The sequence below is a fragment of the Doryrhamphus excisus genome, chromosome 2 (assembly GCF_030265055.1).
Source record: "Doryrhamphus excisus isolate RoL2022-K1 chromosome 2, RoL_Dexc_1.0, whole genome shotgun sequence".
NCBI classification, from domain to species: Eukaryota; Metazoa; Chordata; class Actinopteri; order Syngnathiformes; family Syngnathidae; genus Doryrhamphus; species Doryrhamphus excisus.
In genome coordinates, this window is record NC_080467.1 from 29354440 (window position 1) to 29375104 (window position 20665).

The following is a 20665-nucleotide window of genomic DNA, read 5'->3' on the forward strand; positions in this document are numbered from 1 at the left end:
CCCCGCCTCGTGTCACAACCCCTTTTTGCCCGCTTGTCAGCTGCACGCGACGTGCGGCGTTGATGTTTGCTATGTGGAAGACGATGACAACACAACGCCACGGACGTTATTAATCGTTTCTTTACATAACTGGAACTGAACTAGTGTTTTGTTTTTTTTTTTTGTTTTACCACAGTGACCAGTACATGAGGCTGCCTTTCGTTTGGCGCTCTTTTGTGAACTCTTCGAAAGTGAATGGTGAGTAGCTTAACCGGCTTGCTAGCATATCACGGCTAGCGCTTTATTGTCAGTTGATTGACAGGTGAATGGCTGTGGCGGCAACATAAACGGAAATAAAGTACATGACTTCCGAACTGGACCCCGTGATCCCATGCTGACTATTTAAGCCAATGTCCAGCTGCTCAACCGAAGCTCCGCCCTTCTCTAAACAATGAAGACAAACACAAAGACACTTTATTTGTATGCTAGTTAAAGCTACCATTCGTTTTATTATTATGTGAACTCATAGTTGGTGTCTCAAAAGCTATTCAACTGAATTGTACTAAATAGTATTAAAAAAAAGCAGACTACTGAAAAAACACTGGCCAAAGATCCTCTACATCCGGGTTCTCCAACCACCAGACAACAAGGAAGTTTTAGGTGCAATGATTTTTCTTGTTTGTTGCGAGCTCTCACTCCATCTATCAATACATCAATCTATCAATCATGCTCTTAGCAGAGGTCGGCTCACTGGGGCAGCAGCCTAATAAGTCTCCCACTGGTATTATTATTTTTAAATTATTTTTAAATTATTATTTTCAACCTGCCCGGATAATATTCCGGTAACATTTCCGTGTGGATAAGGTGTTAAAGGACCTACTGGAAGAGACTAGTGCAAGGCAGTGGCGTCATTAGGCCTATTTTAGGGGGTCTTTAGTACCCCTTAAAATGTTCTTCAGTCACCCTAAATAATTTTATATTTTTTATAGATTTTTTTTTACATTTTTTTTTTGACAAATTTCATATAATAGGGGCCCTAAATAATTTGATATTTATTTTCTTTTGTATTTTTTTATTATTTATTATTTTTTCTACAAAAAATCTCTGATTTCATATAATAGGGACTCCCTAAAATGTTCTTAAGACCCCCTAAATCATTTGATATTTGTTATTGAATTTTTTTTGTATTTTTTATTTATTTATTATTTTTTTCTAAAAAAAATATCTGACAAATTTCATATAATAGGGCACCCTAAATAATTTGATATTTGTTATTGATTTTTTAATATTATTTATTATTTTTTCTACAAAAAATATCTGACAAATTTCATATAATAGGGCACCCTAAATAATTTGATATTTGTTATTGATTTTTTAATATTATTTATTATTTTTTCTACAAAAAATATCTGACAAATTTCATATAATAGGGCACCCTAAATAATTTGATATTTGTTATTGATTTTTTTTGTATTTATTTATTTATTATTTCATATAATTGGGTCCCCCTAAAATGTTCTTAAGCACCCCTAAATAATTTGATATTTGTTATTGATTTTCTTTTGTATTTTTTTTATTTATTTATTATTTTTTCTACAACAAATATCTGACAAATTTCATATAATAGGGCACCCTAAATAATTTGATATTTGTTATTGATTTTTTTGGTTTTTATTTATTTATTATTTCATATAATTGGGTCCCCCTAAAATGTTCTTAAGCACAGCTAAATAATTTGATATTTGTTATTGATTTTTTTATTTTTATTTTATTTTTTTACAAAAAAATCTCTGACAAATTTCATATAATAGAGCAAAAGCAAGCTAATAAGCAAGACAATAAGCAGGCTAATATTAGCTTACTACTAGTAGTAGTAGTATCAGGAATCAGTCATCAGGAAACTGCTGCAAAAAACCGCTCCCTCATTCGGAATCGAACTCATGGGCGGATCTTATGTCTTATTTTGCAGGCTGAGTTTGAGTAGCCTTGCTGTACATGATGCAATCTTATACAGTGTAAAATCTAGTCAAGGTTCTGTGACTGCAAGCCTCTTTTATGGATACAGAAATATTGACACAAGCCTTCAGGCTAAAGAGCAGGTTTAAACTATGTAGACAATTATTCTCTTACAGGTTTGGTCAGGGCGTCATCTTTTATTTTTCCTTTATTTCCGTTTTAGCTAATGTGTTGTCAAAATGTCAGCAAGCCCGACTTCAATGACGGCATGGAGCTTTTTAAGGGGGGGAAAAAAAAAGGTCCTTATTGAGAGGGTTGTAAAACATGGAGTCACAGTTGCTCATCAGTGACATCCTCATGAGACCAATCCATAGCAACGTAACACACATCCATATGGAGGACCAAAAACTGCCAAAATAATAAATAAATAAATAAATAAAAGTGAAAATAAAAACAAAAATGAAAAAAAATCAAAAAATTAAATACAAAAAAATTAATATAAATGGAAATAAAAACAAAAATATATACATAAATAAATGAAAGCAAAAATAAATACAAAAATAAAAAACAAGATTCAAAAATTAAAAATAAATACAAAAATAAATATATAAATAGAATTACATATCAATAAATAAATAAAAGCACTCTGCAATGAAAAAAAAATCAAAAAATTAAATACAAAAAAATTAATATAAATGGAAATAAAAACAAAAATACAAAAATATATACATAAATAAATAAATAAAAGCAAAAATAAATACAAAAATAAAAAACAAGATTCAAAAATTAAAAATAAATACAAAAATAAATATATAAATAGAATTACATATCAATAAATGTAATATGTAATTCTATTTATATATTTATTTTTGTATTTATTTCTACATTTATTTTTGTATTTATTTTTAATTTTTGAATCTTTTTTTTTATTTTTGTATTTATTTCTACATTTATTTTTGTATTTATTTTTAATTTTTGAATCTTGTTTTTTATTTTTGTATTTATTTTTGCTTTTATTTATTTATTTATGTATATATTTTTTTATTTTTGTTTTTATTTCCATTTATATTTATTTTTGTGTATTTAATTTTTTGATTTTTTTTTTTTTAGATTTTTGTTTTTATTTTCACTTTTATTTATTTATTTATTTATTATTTTGGCAGTTTTGGTCCTCCATACATTCAGACGCTAGGAATTAAAGTGGGTCCCTGGACCATGAACAGACTTTATTCCAATCCGAGTCGTCCTCTTCCTGGTTCTGTGTCGCCTGTTTTCATCAACCGGCATAGGAGCCGCGGGACCTGTCTAATTCCTGAGCGATACTACTCCACGCCGACTTCCGTGTATGCAAAACTGAACAGAATTAACACACCATCGGTCTTTTGTGGTTTTTGCCAGGCCTGAGCGGAGAGCGACATGAGTTGGGCCGAGGACGACTGGACCGTGGGCTTGTCGGGTCGGGTTCTGCAAAAGGTGAAGGAGCTGCAGATCCACCAGGAGCGTCTGTCCAGGGAGAACAAGCAGAAGCAGCTGCAGCTGGACAACATCCAGATTAGCTACGATAAACAAACGGCGAAGGTACGAGCAGACGTTGTTACTCACAAGACGTCGGTTCTTCTTCAGTTGTTCAGTTCTTCGGTACCGATACCGATAACAAATGTCTTATTTCCTGTTGATTTGTCCTAACAAAATATCACGATATCACGACTACCAGGAGAAGCAAAGTATAGAGCGGAGTTAGCCCAGCAAGGTGCACTGTATTCGGGCACATGCTCCGAGCAGACGCTGTTCAAACCTTGGTGTCACAATGCCAGTAAACTAGTTCTTCAGCAAAACAATAATAATAATAATAATAATAACAGTGTCGCTGTAGCTAGCTTAAAATGCAGGTCACATTTTTTTTTCAAGCCTTTTTTTGGATTTTTTTTCAGAAGTAGATGCGTCCCATTTTGTGCGTTCTTCGCTGCTTCTTTTTAGCGGTCTCTTTTTAGCTGTTTTTGTATCTTTAGAATACACAGAAAAGGGAATATACACACATTTTCATGTCTAACAAGGATTTTGGGCTGCACAGTGGTCGAGTGGTTAGTGCGCTGACCTCACAGCTAGGAGACCCGGGGTTCAATTCCACTCTCGGTTATCTCTGTGTGGAGTTTGCGTGTTCTCCGGGTACTCCGGTTTCCTCCCACATTCCAAAAAACATGCTAGGTTAATTGGCGATTCCGAATGTGAGTGTGAATGGTTGTTTGTCTATATGTGCCCTGTGATTGGCTGGCTGGCCACCAGTCCAGGGTGTACCCCGCCTCTCACCCGAAGACAGCTGGGATAGGCTCCAGCACCCCCACAACCCTTGTGAGGAAAAGCGGTAGAAAATGAATGAATGAATCCTACTTGGTTGCACAGCGGTCGAGTGGTTAGCGCGTAGCGCTCACAGCTAGGAGACCCGAGTTCAATCCCACCCTCGGCCATCTCTGTGTGGAGTTTGCGTGGGTTTTCTCCGGGTACTCCGGTTTCCTCCCACATTCCAAAAACATGCTAGGCTAATTAGCGACTCCAAATTGTCCATAGGTATGAATGTGAGTGTGAATGGTTGTTTGTCTATATGTGCCCTGTGATTGGCTGGGCCACCAGTCAGACCCCGCCTCTCACCCGAACACAGCTGGGATAGGCTCCAGCACCCCCGCGACCCTTGTGAGGAAAAGCGGTAGAAAATGAATGAATGAATGAATCGTACTTGGTTGCACAGCGGTCAAGTGGTTAGCGCGTAGACCTCACAGCTTGGAGACCCGAGTTCAATCCCACCCTCGGCCATCTCTGTTTGGAGTTTGTGTGGGATTTCTCCGGGTACTCCGGTTTCCTCCCACATTCCAAAAACATGCTAGGCTAATTAGCGACTCCAAATTGTCCATAGGTATGAATGTGAGTGTGAATGGTTGTTTGTCTATATGTGCCCTGTGATTGGCTGGCTGGCCACCAGTCCAGGGTGTACCCCGCCTCTCGCCTGAAGACAGCTGGGATAGGCTCCAGCACGTCCACGACCCTCGTGAGGAAAAAGAGGTAGAAAATGAATGAATGAATCCTACTTGGTTGCACAGTGGTCGAGTGGTTAGCGCGCACACCTCACAGCTTGGAGACCGGAGTTCAATCCCACCCTCGGCCATCTCTGTGTGAAGTTTGCGTGCGTTTTTTCCGGGTACTCCGGTTTCCTCCCACATTCCAAAAACATGCTAGGCTAATTAGCGACTCCAAATTGTCCATAGGTATGAATGTGAGTGTGAATGGTTGTTTGTCTATATGTGCCCTGTGATTGGCTGGCCACCAGTCCAGGGTGGTACCCCGCCTCTCGCCTGAAGACAGCTGGGATAGGCTCCAGCACCCCCGCGACCCTCGTGAGGAAAAAGCGGTAGAAAATGAACGAATGAATGAATCCTACTTGGTTGCACAGCGGTCGAGTGGTTAGCGCGTATGTTGGACACCAGTGGAGACACGCCAGCTTGAGACAAATATTTACACTGGAGCTTGAAACCTGTCGTGCTAACTTCAGGGAAATTGGATCAGTTCTTCTTTCACAAGGGGCACATATTAGAAGGATTTGGGATTTGGGGAGAGTCGGACAGACCCATGCTGTTGTCTGAAGGGAGGCTTACCGTCCCTCACCCACGGCCTCGTTGATTACCTTTGTTTAACCGCTCCTTTCATAATAACAGCCTTGTGTTCCTCCTATAGTACGAGGAGGCGCGCGTGGAGCTCCAAGCGGCGCACAGGGAGCTTCAAAGTGTCCGCGAGGAGGTCAAGTCGGCCGTGACCAGCGGTCAGCGCCTCGGCCAGGAGCTTCAGACCAAGCAGGCCCAAGTGTGCTCGTTGGAAGGCCAGTTGGATGCCGCCCGGACCCTCGGCAACAAACTCACACAGGAAGTGAAAAGGTCAACACGGCAGTAATGTAAAAATATCATGAGGTCACAACGTAATATCTACACTACCGCTCCAAAGTTTGGGATCACTTGGGAATTTTTTTGTCCAGTCTGAGATATGGCTTTTTTTGGCGGTCCGGTTCTTGGAAGTCCAGCATCCTGAAGTGGCTGGTTCACTGTTGATACCGACACTGGTGTTTGACGGCTACTATTTAGTATTACGATAAGGCATCTTTGTCTTAAACTACACACTCTCAGATATTTGTGTAGCGTTTTTGTGTCCTTGTTAGACTTGGTTTAGGCTAGGTTTGCGCACTGTTGATACTGACACTGGTGTTTGACGGCTACTATTTAGCGCAGCTGCCAGGTGACGACCTGTGAGGCGTCTTTGTCTTAAACTACACACTCTCAGATATTTGGGCAGCGTTTTTGTGTCCTTGTTAGACTTGGTTTAGGCTAGGTTTGCGCATTTGCGCACTGTTGATACTGACACTGGTGATTGACGGCTACTATTTACTATTACGATAAGGCGTCTTTGTCTTAAACTACACACTCTCAGATATTTGTGCGGCGTTTTTGTGTCCTTGTTAGACTTGGTTTCGACTAGGTTTACGCATTTGCGCACTGTTGATACTGACACTGGTGTTTGACAGCTACTATTTAGCACAGCTGCCAGGTGACGACCTGTGAGGCGTCTTTGTCTTAAACTACACACTCTCAGATATTTGTGTAGTGTTTTTGTGTCTTGGTTAGACTTGGTTTAGACTAGGTTTGCGCATTTGCGCACTGTTGATACTGACACTGGTGTTTGACGGCTACTATTTAGTGCAGCTGCCAGGTGACGACCTGTGAGGCGTCTTTGTCTTAAACTACACACTCTCAGATATTTGTGTGGCGTTTTTGTGTCCTTGTTAGACTTGGTTTAGACTAGGTTTTTGCATTTCTGCACTGTTGATACTGACACTGGTGTTTGACGGCTACTATTTACTATTATGATAAGGCGTCTTTGTCTTAAACTACACACTCTCAGATATTTGTGCAGCGTTTTTGTGTCCTTGTTAGACTTGGTTTCGACTAGGTTTACGCATTTCCGCACTGTTGATACTGACACTGGCGTTTGACTGCTACTATTTAGCGCAGTTGCCAAGTGACGACCTGTGAGGCGTCTTTGTCTTAAACTACACACTCTCAGATATTTGGGCGGCGTTTTTGTGTCCTTGTTAGACTTGGTTTAGACTAGGTTTGCGCACTGTTGATACCGACACCGGTGTTTGACGGCTACTATTTAGCGCAGCTGCCAGGTGACGACCTGTGAGGCGTCTTTGTCTTAAACTACACACTTTCAGATATTTGGGCGGCGTTTTTGTGTCCTTGTTAGACTTGGTTTCGACTAGGTTTACGCATTTGCGCACTGTTGATACTGACACTGGTGTTTGACGGCTACTATTTAGCGCAGCTGCCAGGTGACCACCTGTGAGGTGTCTTTGTCTTAAACTACACACTCTCAGATATTTGTGCGGCGTTTTTGTGTCCTTGTTAGACTTGGTTTAGACTAGATTTGCGCACTGTTGATACTGACACCGGTGTTTGACGGCTACTATTTAGCGCAGCTTCCAGGTGACGACCTGTGAGGCGTCTTTGTCTTAAACTACACACTCTCAGATATTTGCACAGCGTTTTTCTGTCCTTGTTAAACTTGGTTTAGACTAGGTTTTTGCATTTCTGCACTGTTGATACTGACGCTGGTGTTTGATGGCTACTATTTACTATTACGATAAGGCGTCTTTGTCTTAAACTACACACTCTCAGATATTTGGGCAGCGTTTTTGTGTCCTTGTTAGACTTGGTTTAGGCTAGGTTTGCGCATTTGCGCACTGTTGATACTGACACTGGTGTTTGACGGCTACTATTTACTATTACGATAAGGTGTCTTTGTCTTAAACTACACACTCTCAGATATTTGTGCGTTTTTCTGTCCTTGTTAGACTTGGTTTAGACTAGGTTTGTGCATTTGCGCACTGTTGATACTGACACTGGTGTTTGACGGCTACTATTTAGCGCAGCTGCCAGGTGACGACCTGTGAGGCGTCTTTGTCTTAAACTACACACTCTCAGATATTTGTGCAGCGTTTTTCTGTCCTTGTTAGACTTGGTTTAGGCTAGGTTTGCGCATTTGCGCACTGTTGATACCGACACTGGTGTTTGACGGCTACTATTTACTATTACGATAAGGCGTCTTTGTCTTAAACTACACACTCTCAGATATTTGTGCGGCATTTTTGTGTCCTTGTTAGACCCAATTTGTGCTGCTCTCTGAAGGGAGTAGTTAACAGCATGGTAAGAGATTTTAGTTTTAGTTTAGATTTTTTAGACTGCTTTTCTAATCATCTATTAGCCTTATAAAATGATGAACTTGGATTAGCAGCCATACCAGGAGATTGATGCAGAGGATATTAAAAAAATGTAGATCCTTCATTTTCATTGTTTGTGAAATGGATAAAAATGTTTGCGAAATGCATGAAAATGTGTTTTTCTTTGGAAAACACTCTCAGATATGTCTTCTTGCACAGTTGTGCAGCGTTTTTGTGTCCTTGTTAGACCCAGTTTGTGCCATACCAGGAGATTGATGCAGAGGACTGACAGTTGTTGATAGTAGGCCTCTATGCTAAAATGTACATCCTTCTTTCAAAATCATATCATTCATTTTTATTGTTTGGGAAATGGATAAAAAATTTTGTGAAATGGAAAAAATTGTTTGCAAAATGTATGAAAAATGTTTTTCTTTGGAAAACAAAGACATTCCCGAGTGATCCCAAACTTTTTCGAGCGGTAGTGTTCATCTGTTTGATCTGTTTTTTTTCAGGCTTGAAGCAGAACTCGAGAAGTTGCACAGGTCAGCGGACACCACTCCCTTCTCGACACCCTGCTGGAGCGCTACCTCGCCCTGGGATCACCACGGTAACCGTCCGACTCCCTGTATTATCCACTCATTCATTCATTCATTTTCTACCGCTTTTCCTCACGAGAGTCGAGGGGGTGCTGGAGCCTATCCCAGCTGTCTTCGGGCGTAAGGCGGGGTACACTCTAGACTGGTCGCCAGCCAATCACAGGGCACATATAGACAAACAACCATTCACACTCACATTCATACCTATGGACAATTTGGAGTCGCTAACTAACCTAGCATGTTTTTGGAATGTGGGAGGAAACCGGAATACCCGGAAAAAAACCAAGCATGCACGGGGTAGAACATGCAAACTCCACACAAAAATGGCCGATAGTGGAATTGAACTCGGTTCTCCTAGCTGTGAGGTCTATGCGCTAACCACTCGACCACTGTGCAACCAAGTAGGATTGATTCATTCATTTTCTACCGCTTTTCCTCACGAGGGTCGAGGGGGGGCTGGAGCCTATCCCAGCTGTCTTCGGGCGTAAGGCGGGGTACACCCTGGACTGGTGGCCAGCCAGCCAATCACAGGGCACATATAGACAAACAACCATTCACACTCACATTCATACCTATGGACAATTTGGAGTCGCTAATTAACCTAGCATGTTTTTTTTGGAATGTGGGAGACAACCGGAATACCCGGAGAAAACCCACGCATGCACGGGGTAGAACATGCAAACTCCACACAAAAATGGCAGATAGTGGAATTGAACTCGGTTCTCCTAGCTGTGAGGTCTATGCGCTAACCACTCGACCGCTGTGCAACCAAGTAGGATTCATTCATGTGTTTTTGTCCTTCAGGGAGCCGAAATGAGGATAGGACAAGCCCGAGAGAGGAAGCTGAGAGCCGGTCCCTCCGCATCCGAGTGAGTACATCCCTCGTTTGTCGCTGTTAATTGGTTCAAGACCCCGCCCACAGTTAGTGAATTTATGCAAATTGGGGTTCAATATTAATAAAAGGAGTATTTTTGTAGTCAGAACATAGAAAATCTGGTTATGTTTTTTCTAAATACTAGTAGATACTAGTACCTCCAGACATGAAATAACACCCTTATCGTCACTTTTACACTTATTATTATTTTATGTTTACATCACAGTACGCAGGCTACGGGATCACCGCGGGGGGCGCCGCTAAAATAACAAGCTTTCAAACTTAACCATTTAGCCTCCCCAATGGTCTGATTTGAAACTTATAGTGCCTAAAAAGTAGTGGCGAAGAAGGACAAAAGAAGCCGAAAATGTACCACTTCCACACTCAATAAGAGGAGAATCTTTTTTTTTTTAATTCCACTTGATGCAGTGTGAAAGCTAATGTAATCTAGCGTTACGTTCATAACATTAATAATGCCTAGTGTCCACAATACTACATAGAATTTGTCTTTAAATATTTATAATATAATAATATTTTTTTAATTAATTATTTTTTTATTTTATAAATTATTATTTTTATTTTATAAATTTTATAATTATTATTTTTTTTTTAGTATATTCTTTTTCAAACAAAACAAAAGCCATGGTTTTGTTTTTCCGTGTCCCTTTCAGCAGCGGCTCCCGTTCTCAGAGACTCCCTCCACACCGTTGCCGCGGCAACTCAAGACCACGCCCCGCAGCCACCCGTCCGACCAATCGGACTCTTTTGCCGCTCCTCTGGCAGTGTTTCCGTGGGAGCGCGACGACCCGGGGCCCGGAGCCAAGAGACCATCTCCATCTTCTCCCCAGACGCCATGTGGCGACATCGTCCATCACGGCCAATCACGGCAGGAGGCTTCAGAGGGCGAGCGAGAGATCAGAGCGCAAACGGAAAGTGAGTCAAATGGTTTCTCCGTTTGTTTTTGTTGCGCTCCTTTTAAGGTCGGGAAACATAAACACCATCTGCACTTTAGCCATTCTAGGTTGGGCAAGAGTCAGACTTTTTTTATGCTAACTAGCTAAGTGGAGCACCTCATGTAACTCATTTAATCCCAGACGTCCTCCTCCGTATCAGCCATCTTTTATTATTTTGTTCTTGGTCGATATAGACATGGTATATACCAAAAGAAAAAATTATATAAATATTATTAATTAATTATATTAATTAATATAATTATATTAATTAATTATTATTTAATATTAATTATTATTAATAATAATAATAAGTATTAATGATAATAATTATTATTATTACTAGAGCACTCCAGATATGAAATAAGACATCTATAGCCACCTTCAAACTTGTATTTTATACAGTCATCCCTAACATTATTTTATCGATATTGATTTATTGATATTGATATTGACATTGATTGATTATGGGGTATTATTGGTCCAAAAATATTGAAAGATAAAAGATATATGTAGTATTCCGGCCACTAGGCGTCAGTAATGTACCGTTATTGGGACATGGCATGTCAGACATGATAGACATAACAATAATAATTATTAATATTATTTATTAATTATATCAATTAATTAATATAATTATTATACTATAATTTCATTAAGTAATTATGATTTAATATTAATTATTATTAATTAATAATTATTATTATCATTATTAAATTAATATATTAATTCAATTAATTAATATAATTATTATACTATAATTTCATTAAGTAATTATTATTTAATATTAATTATTATTGATTAATTATAATTATTATTATTAATTAATTATAATTCACTCCAGATATGAAATAAGACATCTACATCTTTAAACTAGTATTTCATACAGTCGTCCCTAACATTATTTTAGCGATATATTATATTTTATGGTTGATTATGTGGTATTATTGGTCCAAAAATATTGAAAGACAAAATATATATGTAGTATTCCGGCCACTAGGCGTCAGTAATGTACCGTTATTGAGACATGGCATGTCAGACATGATAGACATAACAATAATAATTAGTAATATTATTAATTAATTATATTAATTAATATTATTATTATATTAATTAATTATATTAATTAATTAATATTATTATATTAATTAATTATTATTTAATATTAATTAATATTATTATATTAATTAATAATTATTATTATTATTACTAGAGCACTCCAGATATGAAATAAGACATCTACATCTTTAAACTTGTATTTCATACAGTCGTCCCTAACATTATTTTATCAATATATTATATTTTATGGTTGATAATGTGGTATTATTGGTCCAAAAATATTGAAAGACAAAAAGATATATGTAGTATTTCGGCCACTAGGCGTCAGTAATGTACCGTTATTGAGACATATATATATATATATATATATATATATATATATATATATATATATATATATGATTATATTAATTAATTATTATTTAATATTAATTAATATTATTATTGATGATGATAATAATAATAATAATAATAATTATTATTATTATTACTAGAGCACTCCGGATATGAAATAAGACAACTACAGCCATCTTTAATTTTGTATTTTATACAGTCGTCCCTAACATTATTTTAGCGATATATTATATTTTATGGTTGATTATGTGGTATTATTGGTCCAAAAATATTGAAAGACAAAGATATATGTAGTATTCCGGCCACTAGGCGTCAGTAATGTACCGTTATTGAGACATGGCATGTCAGACATGATCGAGTGAATAGAAGTACTCTTCTCATTCAGTGTGGAAGTGGTACGTTTTTTTCCACACCCATTCTTGGGTTTAGAACACAGTAAATGGGTCATCGCTCACCGAAATATAAAATAACATTTTTAGTTATTTCTAACGTGTTTTTTTTCCCCATCCACCAGCGTCTTTGTCCCGAATGCAGCACCGCATATCATCTTTGGAGGAAGAGCTGAGTGGAAAAAACGAGTTCCTGAAGTCTCTCCAGCGTGACACGGAACAGAGCAAGAAGAAGATGGCCTCCAGCGAGCTCGGCCTGCAGAGGGCGCACAACGAGCTCAGCGCAGCTCGCACGCGGATAAGCCAGGAGAGTGAACGGGTAATGTACGATGTACTACTATTCGGAGTACTACTACTCAATCGGGGTGCCCTTTTATATGCCTTGTTAAAAGAGAAAACTTCTTTTTGTTGGCTGTGGAACAATCCAGAGGTCGAGTATGGGTCTGCGGTTTTTACTCTTATTTGCATATGCTAATTTCAATCGTCCAACCACAATAAAGGAAAACAGAGATGGCACCCCGGTGATCGTAAGGTCATATTTATCGGACGTGTGCCGTCTATAAAAATAAGTGGCTTTCTTTCTTTGTCAGTAGAAAATGAAATTTATTTATGCAATTAATTTATGCAATTTATTTTAAATAGTTTTTTTACAAATAGTTTTTATAAGGTCAAACCTTACATAGAAATATTTTAAAAATAAGATTACATATTTTTTTTAGTTAAAAAATATTTTTTTACCTTATATAACATAAATAATTTTTTTACAATATATATATACAAACATTTTTAAATATCAATAATAATTTCTAAATGAATTATATTCAAGTAAAAATCTGATTAATAAACACATTAATAATTTTTAACATATGTTAATTAATATTAACAATATTAACATATAAAAATGTTTAAAAATAAGTGGCTTTCTTTCTTTGTCAGTAGAAAATGAAATTTATTTATGCAATTAATTTATGCAATTTATTTAAATATTTTTTACAAATAGTTTTATAAGGTCAAACTTTACGTAGAAATATTTTAAAAATGAGATTACATATCTTTTTGAGTTAAAAAAATATTTTTTTACCTTATATAACATAAATATTTTTTTACAATATAGATACAAACATTTTTAAATATCAATTATAATTTCAAAAGGAATTATATTCATGTAAAAATCTGATTAATAAACAGATTAATAATATTAACATATGTTAATTAATATTAACAATATTAACATATTTATCAGACGTGTGCCGTCGTCCCTTGCAGGCCTCGGTTGCTGAACTGAGACTGAAGCAGATTCAAGAGGAGCTCAAGTGTCAGAGGCAGAACGCCGAGAGCGGTCGACTGCAGCACCAACAACGCACGAAGGAGCTGGAGAAGCAACATCAGAGGGTGAGAACGGACTGAAGACGCAAATCATCTCATTCACGATACGTATCTTGTTGTTGGCTCACGTTGGGCGTGTTTGTTCGGGGGCAGGACCTGCTGGAGCTGCAGAAGGAGAAACAAGGCATGGAGAAGCAGCATCAACAGGAGGCCAATAAACTCAACCAGGAGCTCCAGCAGGCCAGGACGCTTCACAATGGCCTGCAGGCTCAGGTTGACAAGGTGAACACACACAGCAGGGGGTCCACCCTGGACTGGTGGCCCAGCCAGCCAATCACAGGGCACATATAGACAAACAACCATTCACACTCACATTCATACCTATGGACAATTTGGAGTCGCTAATTAACCTAGCATGTTTTTTGGAATGTGGGAGGAAACCAGAGTACCCGGAATTAAAAAAAAAAAAACCCACTCATGCACAGGGAGAACATGCAAACTCCACACAGAGATGGCCGAGAGTGGAATTGAACCCGGGTTTATTAATGACATCTTATGCAAATTTTCTTTGTCAATAGAAAATGAATTAAAAAATGCAGTTTATTTTTAAAATAAGAAATTCTCTGTCAAAGTTGAAAGAACAGATACATGCAGCAAAAAATATTTTTTGATTAAAAAATGTATGCAATTTACAAATAGTTTTTATAAAGTCAAAAATTACATTTAAGTAGAAATATTTTAAAAATAAGATTACATATTTTTTTAGTTAAAAAAATATTTTTTACCTTATATAAGATAAATACATTTTTTACAATATATATACAAACATTTTTAAATATCAATAATAATTTCTAAATGAATTATATTCAAGTAAAAATCTGATTAATAAACACATTAATAATATTAACATATGTTAATATTAACATATAATTTTTTAAAAAAATAAGTGGCTTTCTTTCTTTGTCAGTAGAAAATGAAATTTATTTATGCAATTAATTTATGCAATTAATTTATGCAATTATTTTTAAATAGTTTTTTTACAAATATTTTTTTTACAAATAGTTTTTATAAAGTCAAAGTTTATGTAGAAATATTTTAAAAATAAGATTACATATCTTTTTGAGTTAAAAAAATATATTTTTACCTTATATAACATAAATATTTTTTTTACAATATATATATATATATATATATACAAACATATTTTTAAACATCAATAATAATTTCTAAATGAATTATATTCAAGTAAAAATCTGATTAATAAACACATTAATAATATTAACATATATTAATTAATATTAACATATATATAAAATAAAATAATATAAAAAAATAAAATAATAAATAAAATAATAATTAAAAAATAAAATAATAAATAAAATAATAATAAAAAAATTAATAAAATAATAATAAAATAAAATATATATAAAAATAAGTGTCTTTCTTTCTTGTCTATCCCTACTTCCTCTATGCGTCCTTGTATTGGGAAAAAGATGATCGTCTGCTTATCTTCCTCCCTTCTCCTCCTCCTCCTCCTCCTCCTCCTCTCCCTTTCACCCCTTCTCACTTATTGTGCCAAAGGTCAATAAACTTATCTCGTTTCTTCATCCATGCTTGCATTTTTCCTTCGCCTTTCTCTCTCTCTCGCTCTCTGTTTTCCTTCCACCTCCTCTGAACTCTGCTTCATCCTTTTCCTTTTCTCCTTTTCCTTTACTCCCCCCCCCCAGCGGAAAGGTTGAGCAGCAAAGGTAACGACGGTGACGCTGAATGTATTTTATACGAAAGTGTGCCGCCAATCCATAACAGCCATTGTCGTTCTGTGCAAGACGGGTTGTGAAGGCATGTCGCTACGTTGGCATGGCAACAAGACGTCATGTTGTGATTTTGGTTGACTTTTTCTTTTTTTTTTTACTCACACACGTCGAGGAATGCTGAGTGATGTCGCCATGACAGCCTGGGAAGCAGACGAACTAATTCATGTGATGACGAAGGAGGATTTGTTTGTATTGATCTCTGATTGGCCCGCTTGCTTTTTTTTCTCCTTCTCAGTGTTTTGGCTACATTACCATTTCCTTTTTGTCGTTATTTTCAACTCATATACTTTTTTATATTGATTGTTTGTTTGTTTGTTTTGCCGTGTCAGCTGTCTCTGCAGAAGCAAGCCCTGGATAAAGAGTCGGCGTCCTTGAAGGAACAAGTGAAGTTCAGCGAGAGACAGCTGCAGGAGAGTCAGAAGAAAGAGATTCAAATCCAAGCCAAACTCCAGGTACAACAATAACGCACCGGCATCAATTATGCCAGGGGTGGGCAAACTTTTTGACTCATGGGCCGCATTGAGTAAACAAAATTGTGCGGGGGGCCAGAACATATATTTAACACACATGATTTTACGCTTATAATTTTAATAATTTTAATAATTTTAATAATTTTAATAATTTTAATAATTTTAATAATTTTAATAATTTTAAATATTTTTAATAATTTTTAAAAAATTGTTAATATTTTTTAAATATTTTTTAAATATTTTTTTAAAATATTTTTTAATAATTTAATGATTTTCATAATTTTTAATGATTTTTAATATATTTTTAAATAATTTTTAATATATTTTAAAATAATTTTTAATATATTTTTAAATAATTTTTAATATATTTTTAAATAATTTTTAATATTTTTTTAATAATTTAATGATTTTCATAATTTTTAATGATTTTTAATATATTTTTTAATATTTTTTAATATTTTTTAATATTTTTTTTAATTTTAATAATTTTACGCCTTGAATTATTCGTCTTTGACTTTAAACATCAGACTACATCAAACTACGATTTTTTTTTTTTTTTTTTTTACTGAATAAGACATCCGACTTGAAAGTCATGTTGCCAGCTGGTATGTTAAAAGTTGAAATACTTAAAAGCAACTGGCGGGCCGGATTCAAACGTTTGGTGGACCGCATGTGGCCCCCGGGCCGTAGTTTGCCCACCCCTGAATTATGCATTCAACCGGACAGAGTAAATAGACTTTGTAAATATTTCAACAATATCTTAATGTACCATACATATGTCTGCCTGTCTAAAGTGCATTTCAAATAAATAATAATCGATGGCTTTCTTTGCATTGGAATCCATTAGGACGCCGTGCGTGATGCGGAGGGCGCGGCGCTAAGTCTGGAGCAGAGCAAGAAGAGAGAGCGGGCCTTGGAGGAAGAGTCAAGTAGGCTGGAAGAGCAGCGAGCCGATGCTCTTCGCCTCCTCAAAGACCTGCAAGGTGCACTTGAGTGCTTTTTACTGCACTTGGAAGATGTAAAAAAAAAAAAAGGGGGGTTTTACTGCCACCTGCTGGTGTCTAATATATCACACTCAGAGGGCCACCTCCAAGTATATTCAAACTATTTGAGTACCCAACTTTTGTATAATTCATTTCATATTTGGATTTGACAATAAAAAAAAATATTTTCTGTCAAAGTTGAAAGAACAGATACATGCAGCAAAAAATAGTTTTTGATTAAAAAATGTATGCAATTTACAAATAGTTTTTATAAAGTCAAAAAGTACATTTATGTAGAAATATTTCAAAAATTACATATTTTTTGAGTGAAAAAAATCTTTTTTACCGTATATAATAGAAATAAATATTTTACAATATATATACACACAAACATATTTTTAAATATCAATAATAATAATAATATTTTTAAAATAAGATTACATATCTTTTTGAGTTAAAAAAATATTTTTTTACCTTATATAATAGAAATACATATTTTACAATATATATATATATACATACAAATATATTTTTAAATATCAATAATAATAATATCAATAATAATAATATTTTTAAAATAAGATTACATATCTTTTTGAGTTTAAAAACTTTTTTTACCTTATATAATAGAAATAAATATTTTACTATATATATGTGTATATATATACACACAAACATATTTTAAATATCAATAATAATAATATTTTCAAAATAAGATTACATATCTTTTTGAGTTTAAAAAAATATTTTTTTACCTTACATAATAGGAATACATATTTTACAAAATATATATATACAAACATATTTTAAATATCAATAATAATAATAATTTTTAAATAAGATTACACATCTTTTTGAGTTTAAAAAAACATTTTTTTCCTTATATAATATCAATAATTCTTTTACAATATATATACAAACATATTTTTAAATATCAATAATAGTTTCTAAATGAATTATATTCAAGTAAAAATCTGATTAATAAACAGATTAATAATATTAACATAAAAAAGTGTATCTTACGTCTATGCCTCCGTAGGCCACTTTATGATTTAAAGTGAAATTATTAATTCCTATTAAGTTCTATTCCTATTAAGTTCCTAAGTATTATTGCCATTATTATGAATTTGTAAGGAAAGCCACTGCATAGCAATACAATTAATAATTTTTCACAAGTGTTTAACATAACATAGAGTAGTAAATTATATATAAATGTCCAATATTATTAGTATTTACAACCAATCAACCGTATCAAAGGAGGGATGATAGTATTCCAATATGAATATATTCCATGTAAAAAGCAATACAAATATATTCATGTTCTATAATCTGTATGTTCCACTTCAGAGCAAAAAGCGACCCCTCCTCATGCCGATACACCGACAGTCCACGTGTCTCCTGTTGGACAACCTTTCTCTCCTCCTACTCCATCTCCAACATACACCAAGAGGCCCGTCACCCCCAGAGTAGAGCAAAGAGGGGGCAAACAAGAGGAACAGAGTCCGCAGATTGTTGCCTCTTACCCCCACGACCGAGAACCGGGAGAAGGCATCGACTCCGAACACATCCTAACAGACTCCGAGCGTCCCCACAGAGAAGGAAACCACAAGGAGAAGCATTCTAACGACCGATTCATTCTTGATTCCCTCACGTCTGAACACTCCGTAGCCGCCGACGACCTCCAGAGGGAGAACGCCGTGTTGCGTTCCGAGCTGCGTGACGCGCGCGAGGAGCTCCAGAAACGACTGGAGGACCTGGAAGCCCAGCGTCGAGCCGAAACGGAGGCCGGGACGCGTCTGAAACATCTGAGCCGCAAACACAGCGGCCAGGGCATGATTGACAGAGACGAGCAGGAGAAGCCGTGGAGGACTCAGTTTGAGAAGGAGAAAGCTGAGAGCGAGCGCTTGAGGAAGGCCCTCGCCGCTTTGGAGACGGACGTGGAGAGACGCGAGGACGGGCGTGCTCAGGAGGAGCGGGAGACGGAGATGATGCAGTTGAACCTCCAGCTGAAGGAGCAGCTCGGCCAGGTGAAAGTCCACTTGGCTTTAGAGCGAGAAGGTCGGGAGCAGGAGAAAGCGGAGCTGACTCGAATCACTGCAACAAAGAGAGAATTGAACATGAAAGTGGAAGAACTTGCCGGCGAGCTTGCTGAACTGCAGCGCAGCAGACACGAAGAGGAGAAACACTCCGGCGGTCTCACGCTCCGCCGACTCGACTCCAACGTCAACAAACTCCCGTTGCCGGAGCAACACGTCCTCTTCTGCCAGGCCGCAAACCGGCACGACGTGACGGCGGATCTCATCCAAGAGGAGCGCACGACGACTCGCTCCGACCTCCAGAAGGATGAGTCGGACGTCTCGGACCTCAAGCAGGAGATTGAACGACTCAGGAAGGAAAATGCGCAGGAAACGGAGCGTGCTGAGCAGTCCCAAGTGAAACTGACCGCCCTTCAAAACCAGGTACGCAAACTCGAAATGAACGTAAGCTCTACCAAATAATGGTAATGGTAATGGTAATGGTAATGGTAATGGTAATGGTTTAATTCCATTTGAACATGCATCAGATTCCAATTGAATGCATCCCATAATCAGTTCCCAGTTCCACATGTCCAAAAGGAGTAGGAAGAAGCAAAGCTTATTAAATCCTACCCCTCCATCTGGTACTTTTACAATCACTAACTGTTACATTTGTTCACTTCCTGCTTTCCTAATATCATTTGAGTTTTTTTTTATAAATTTTCTCAATTTTAATTTTTACAATCAGTAACTGTTACATTTGTTCACTTCCTGCCTTTACTAATATAATTTAAGTTTTTTGATTAATTTTAATTTTTACAATCAGTAACTGTTACATTTGTTCACTTCCTGCTTTCCTAATATCATTTAAGTTTTTTAAATTCATTTTCTTAATTTTAATTTTTACAATCAGTAACTGTTACATTTGTTCACTTCCTGCTTTCCTAATATAGTTTAAGTTTTTTGATTAATTTTAATTTTTACAATCAGTAACTGTTACATTTGTTCACTTCCTGCTTTCCTAATATAATTTAAGTTTTTTGATTAATTTTAATTTTTACAATCAGTAACTGTTACATTTGTTCACTCCCTGCTTTCCTAATATCATTTAAGTTTTTTAATTAATTTAAATTTTTACAATCAGTAACTGTTACATTTGTTCACTTCCTGCTTTCCTAATATCATTTAAGTTTTTTTTATTAATTTTCTTGATTTTTATTTTAATTTTTACAATCAGTAACTGTTACATTTGTTCACTTCCTGCTTTCCTAATATCATTTAAGTTTTTTTTATTAATTTTCTTAATTTTAATTTTTACAATCAGTAACTGTTACATTTGTTCACTTCCTGCTTTCCTAATATCATTTAAGTTTTTTTTATTAATTTTATTAATTTTAATTTTAATTTTTACAATCAGTAACTGTTACATTTGTTCACTTCCTGCTTTCCTAATATCATTTAAGTTTTTTTTATTAATTTTCTTAATTTTAATTATAATTCTTACAATCAGTAACTGTTACATTTGTTCACTTCCTGCTTTCCTAATATCATTTAAGTTTTTTAAATTAATTTTCTTAATTTTAATTTTTACAATCTGTAACTGTTACATTTGTTCACTTCCTGCTTTCCTAATATAATTTA

The 20665-nt window shown here is 35.7% G+C and overlaps 1 protein-coding gene across 1 annotated transcript in view; it reads left to right on the forward strand.

Moving 5' to 3' along the window:
• The first annotated feature begins 24 nt into the window (after positions 1-24).
• si:dkeyp-115e12.6 (centromere protein F) overlaps positions 25-20665 on the forward strand; it is a 30725-nt gene continuing 10084 nt past the window's right edge. The window contains exons 1-12 of the mRNA XM_058060026.1: positions 25-237; positions 3334-3513; positions 5659-5855; positions 8707-8801; positions 9595-9659; positions 10336-10597; positions 12542-12735; positions 13683-13808; positions 13896-14024; positions 15886-16008; positions 16874-17009; positions 18357-19468. Coding sequence (XP_057916009.1) covers positions 3352-3513; positions 5659-5855; positions 8707-8801; positions 9595-9659; positions 10336-10597; positions 12542-12735; positions 13683-13808; positions 13896-14024; positions 15886-16008; positions 16874-17009; positions 18357-19468 — 2601 coding nt within the window. The 5' untranslated portion in view covers positions 25-237; positions 3334-3351. The remainder of the gene's footprint in view (positions 238-3333; positions 3514-5658; positions 5856-8706; positions 8802-9594; positions 9660-10335; positions 10598-12541; positions 12736-13682; positions 13809-13895; positions 14025-15885; positions 16009-16873; positions 17010-18356; positions 19469-20665) is intronic.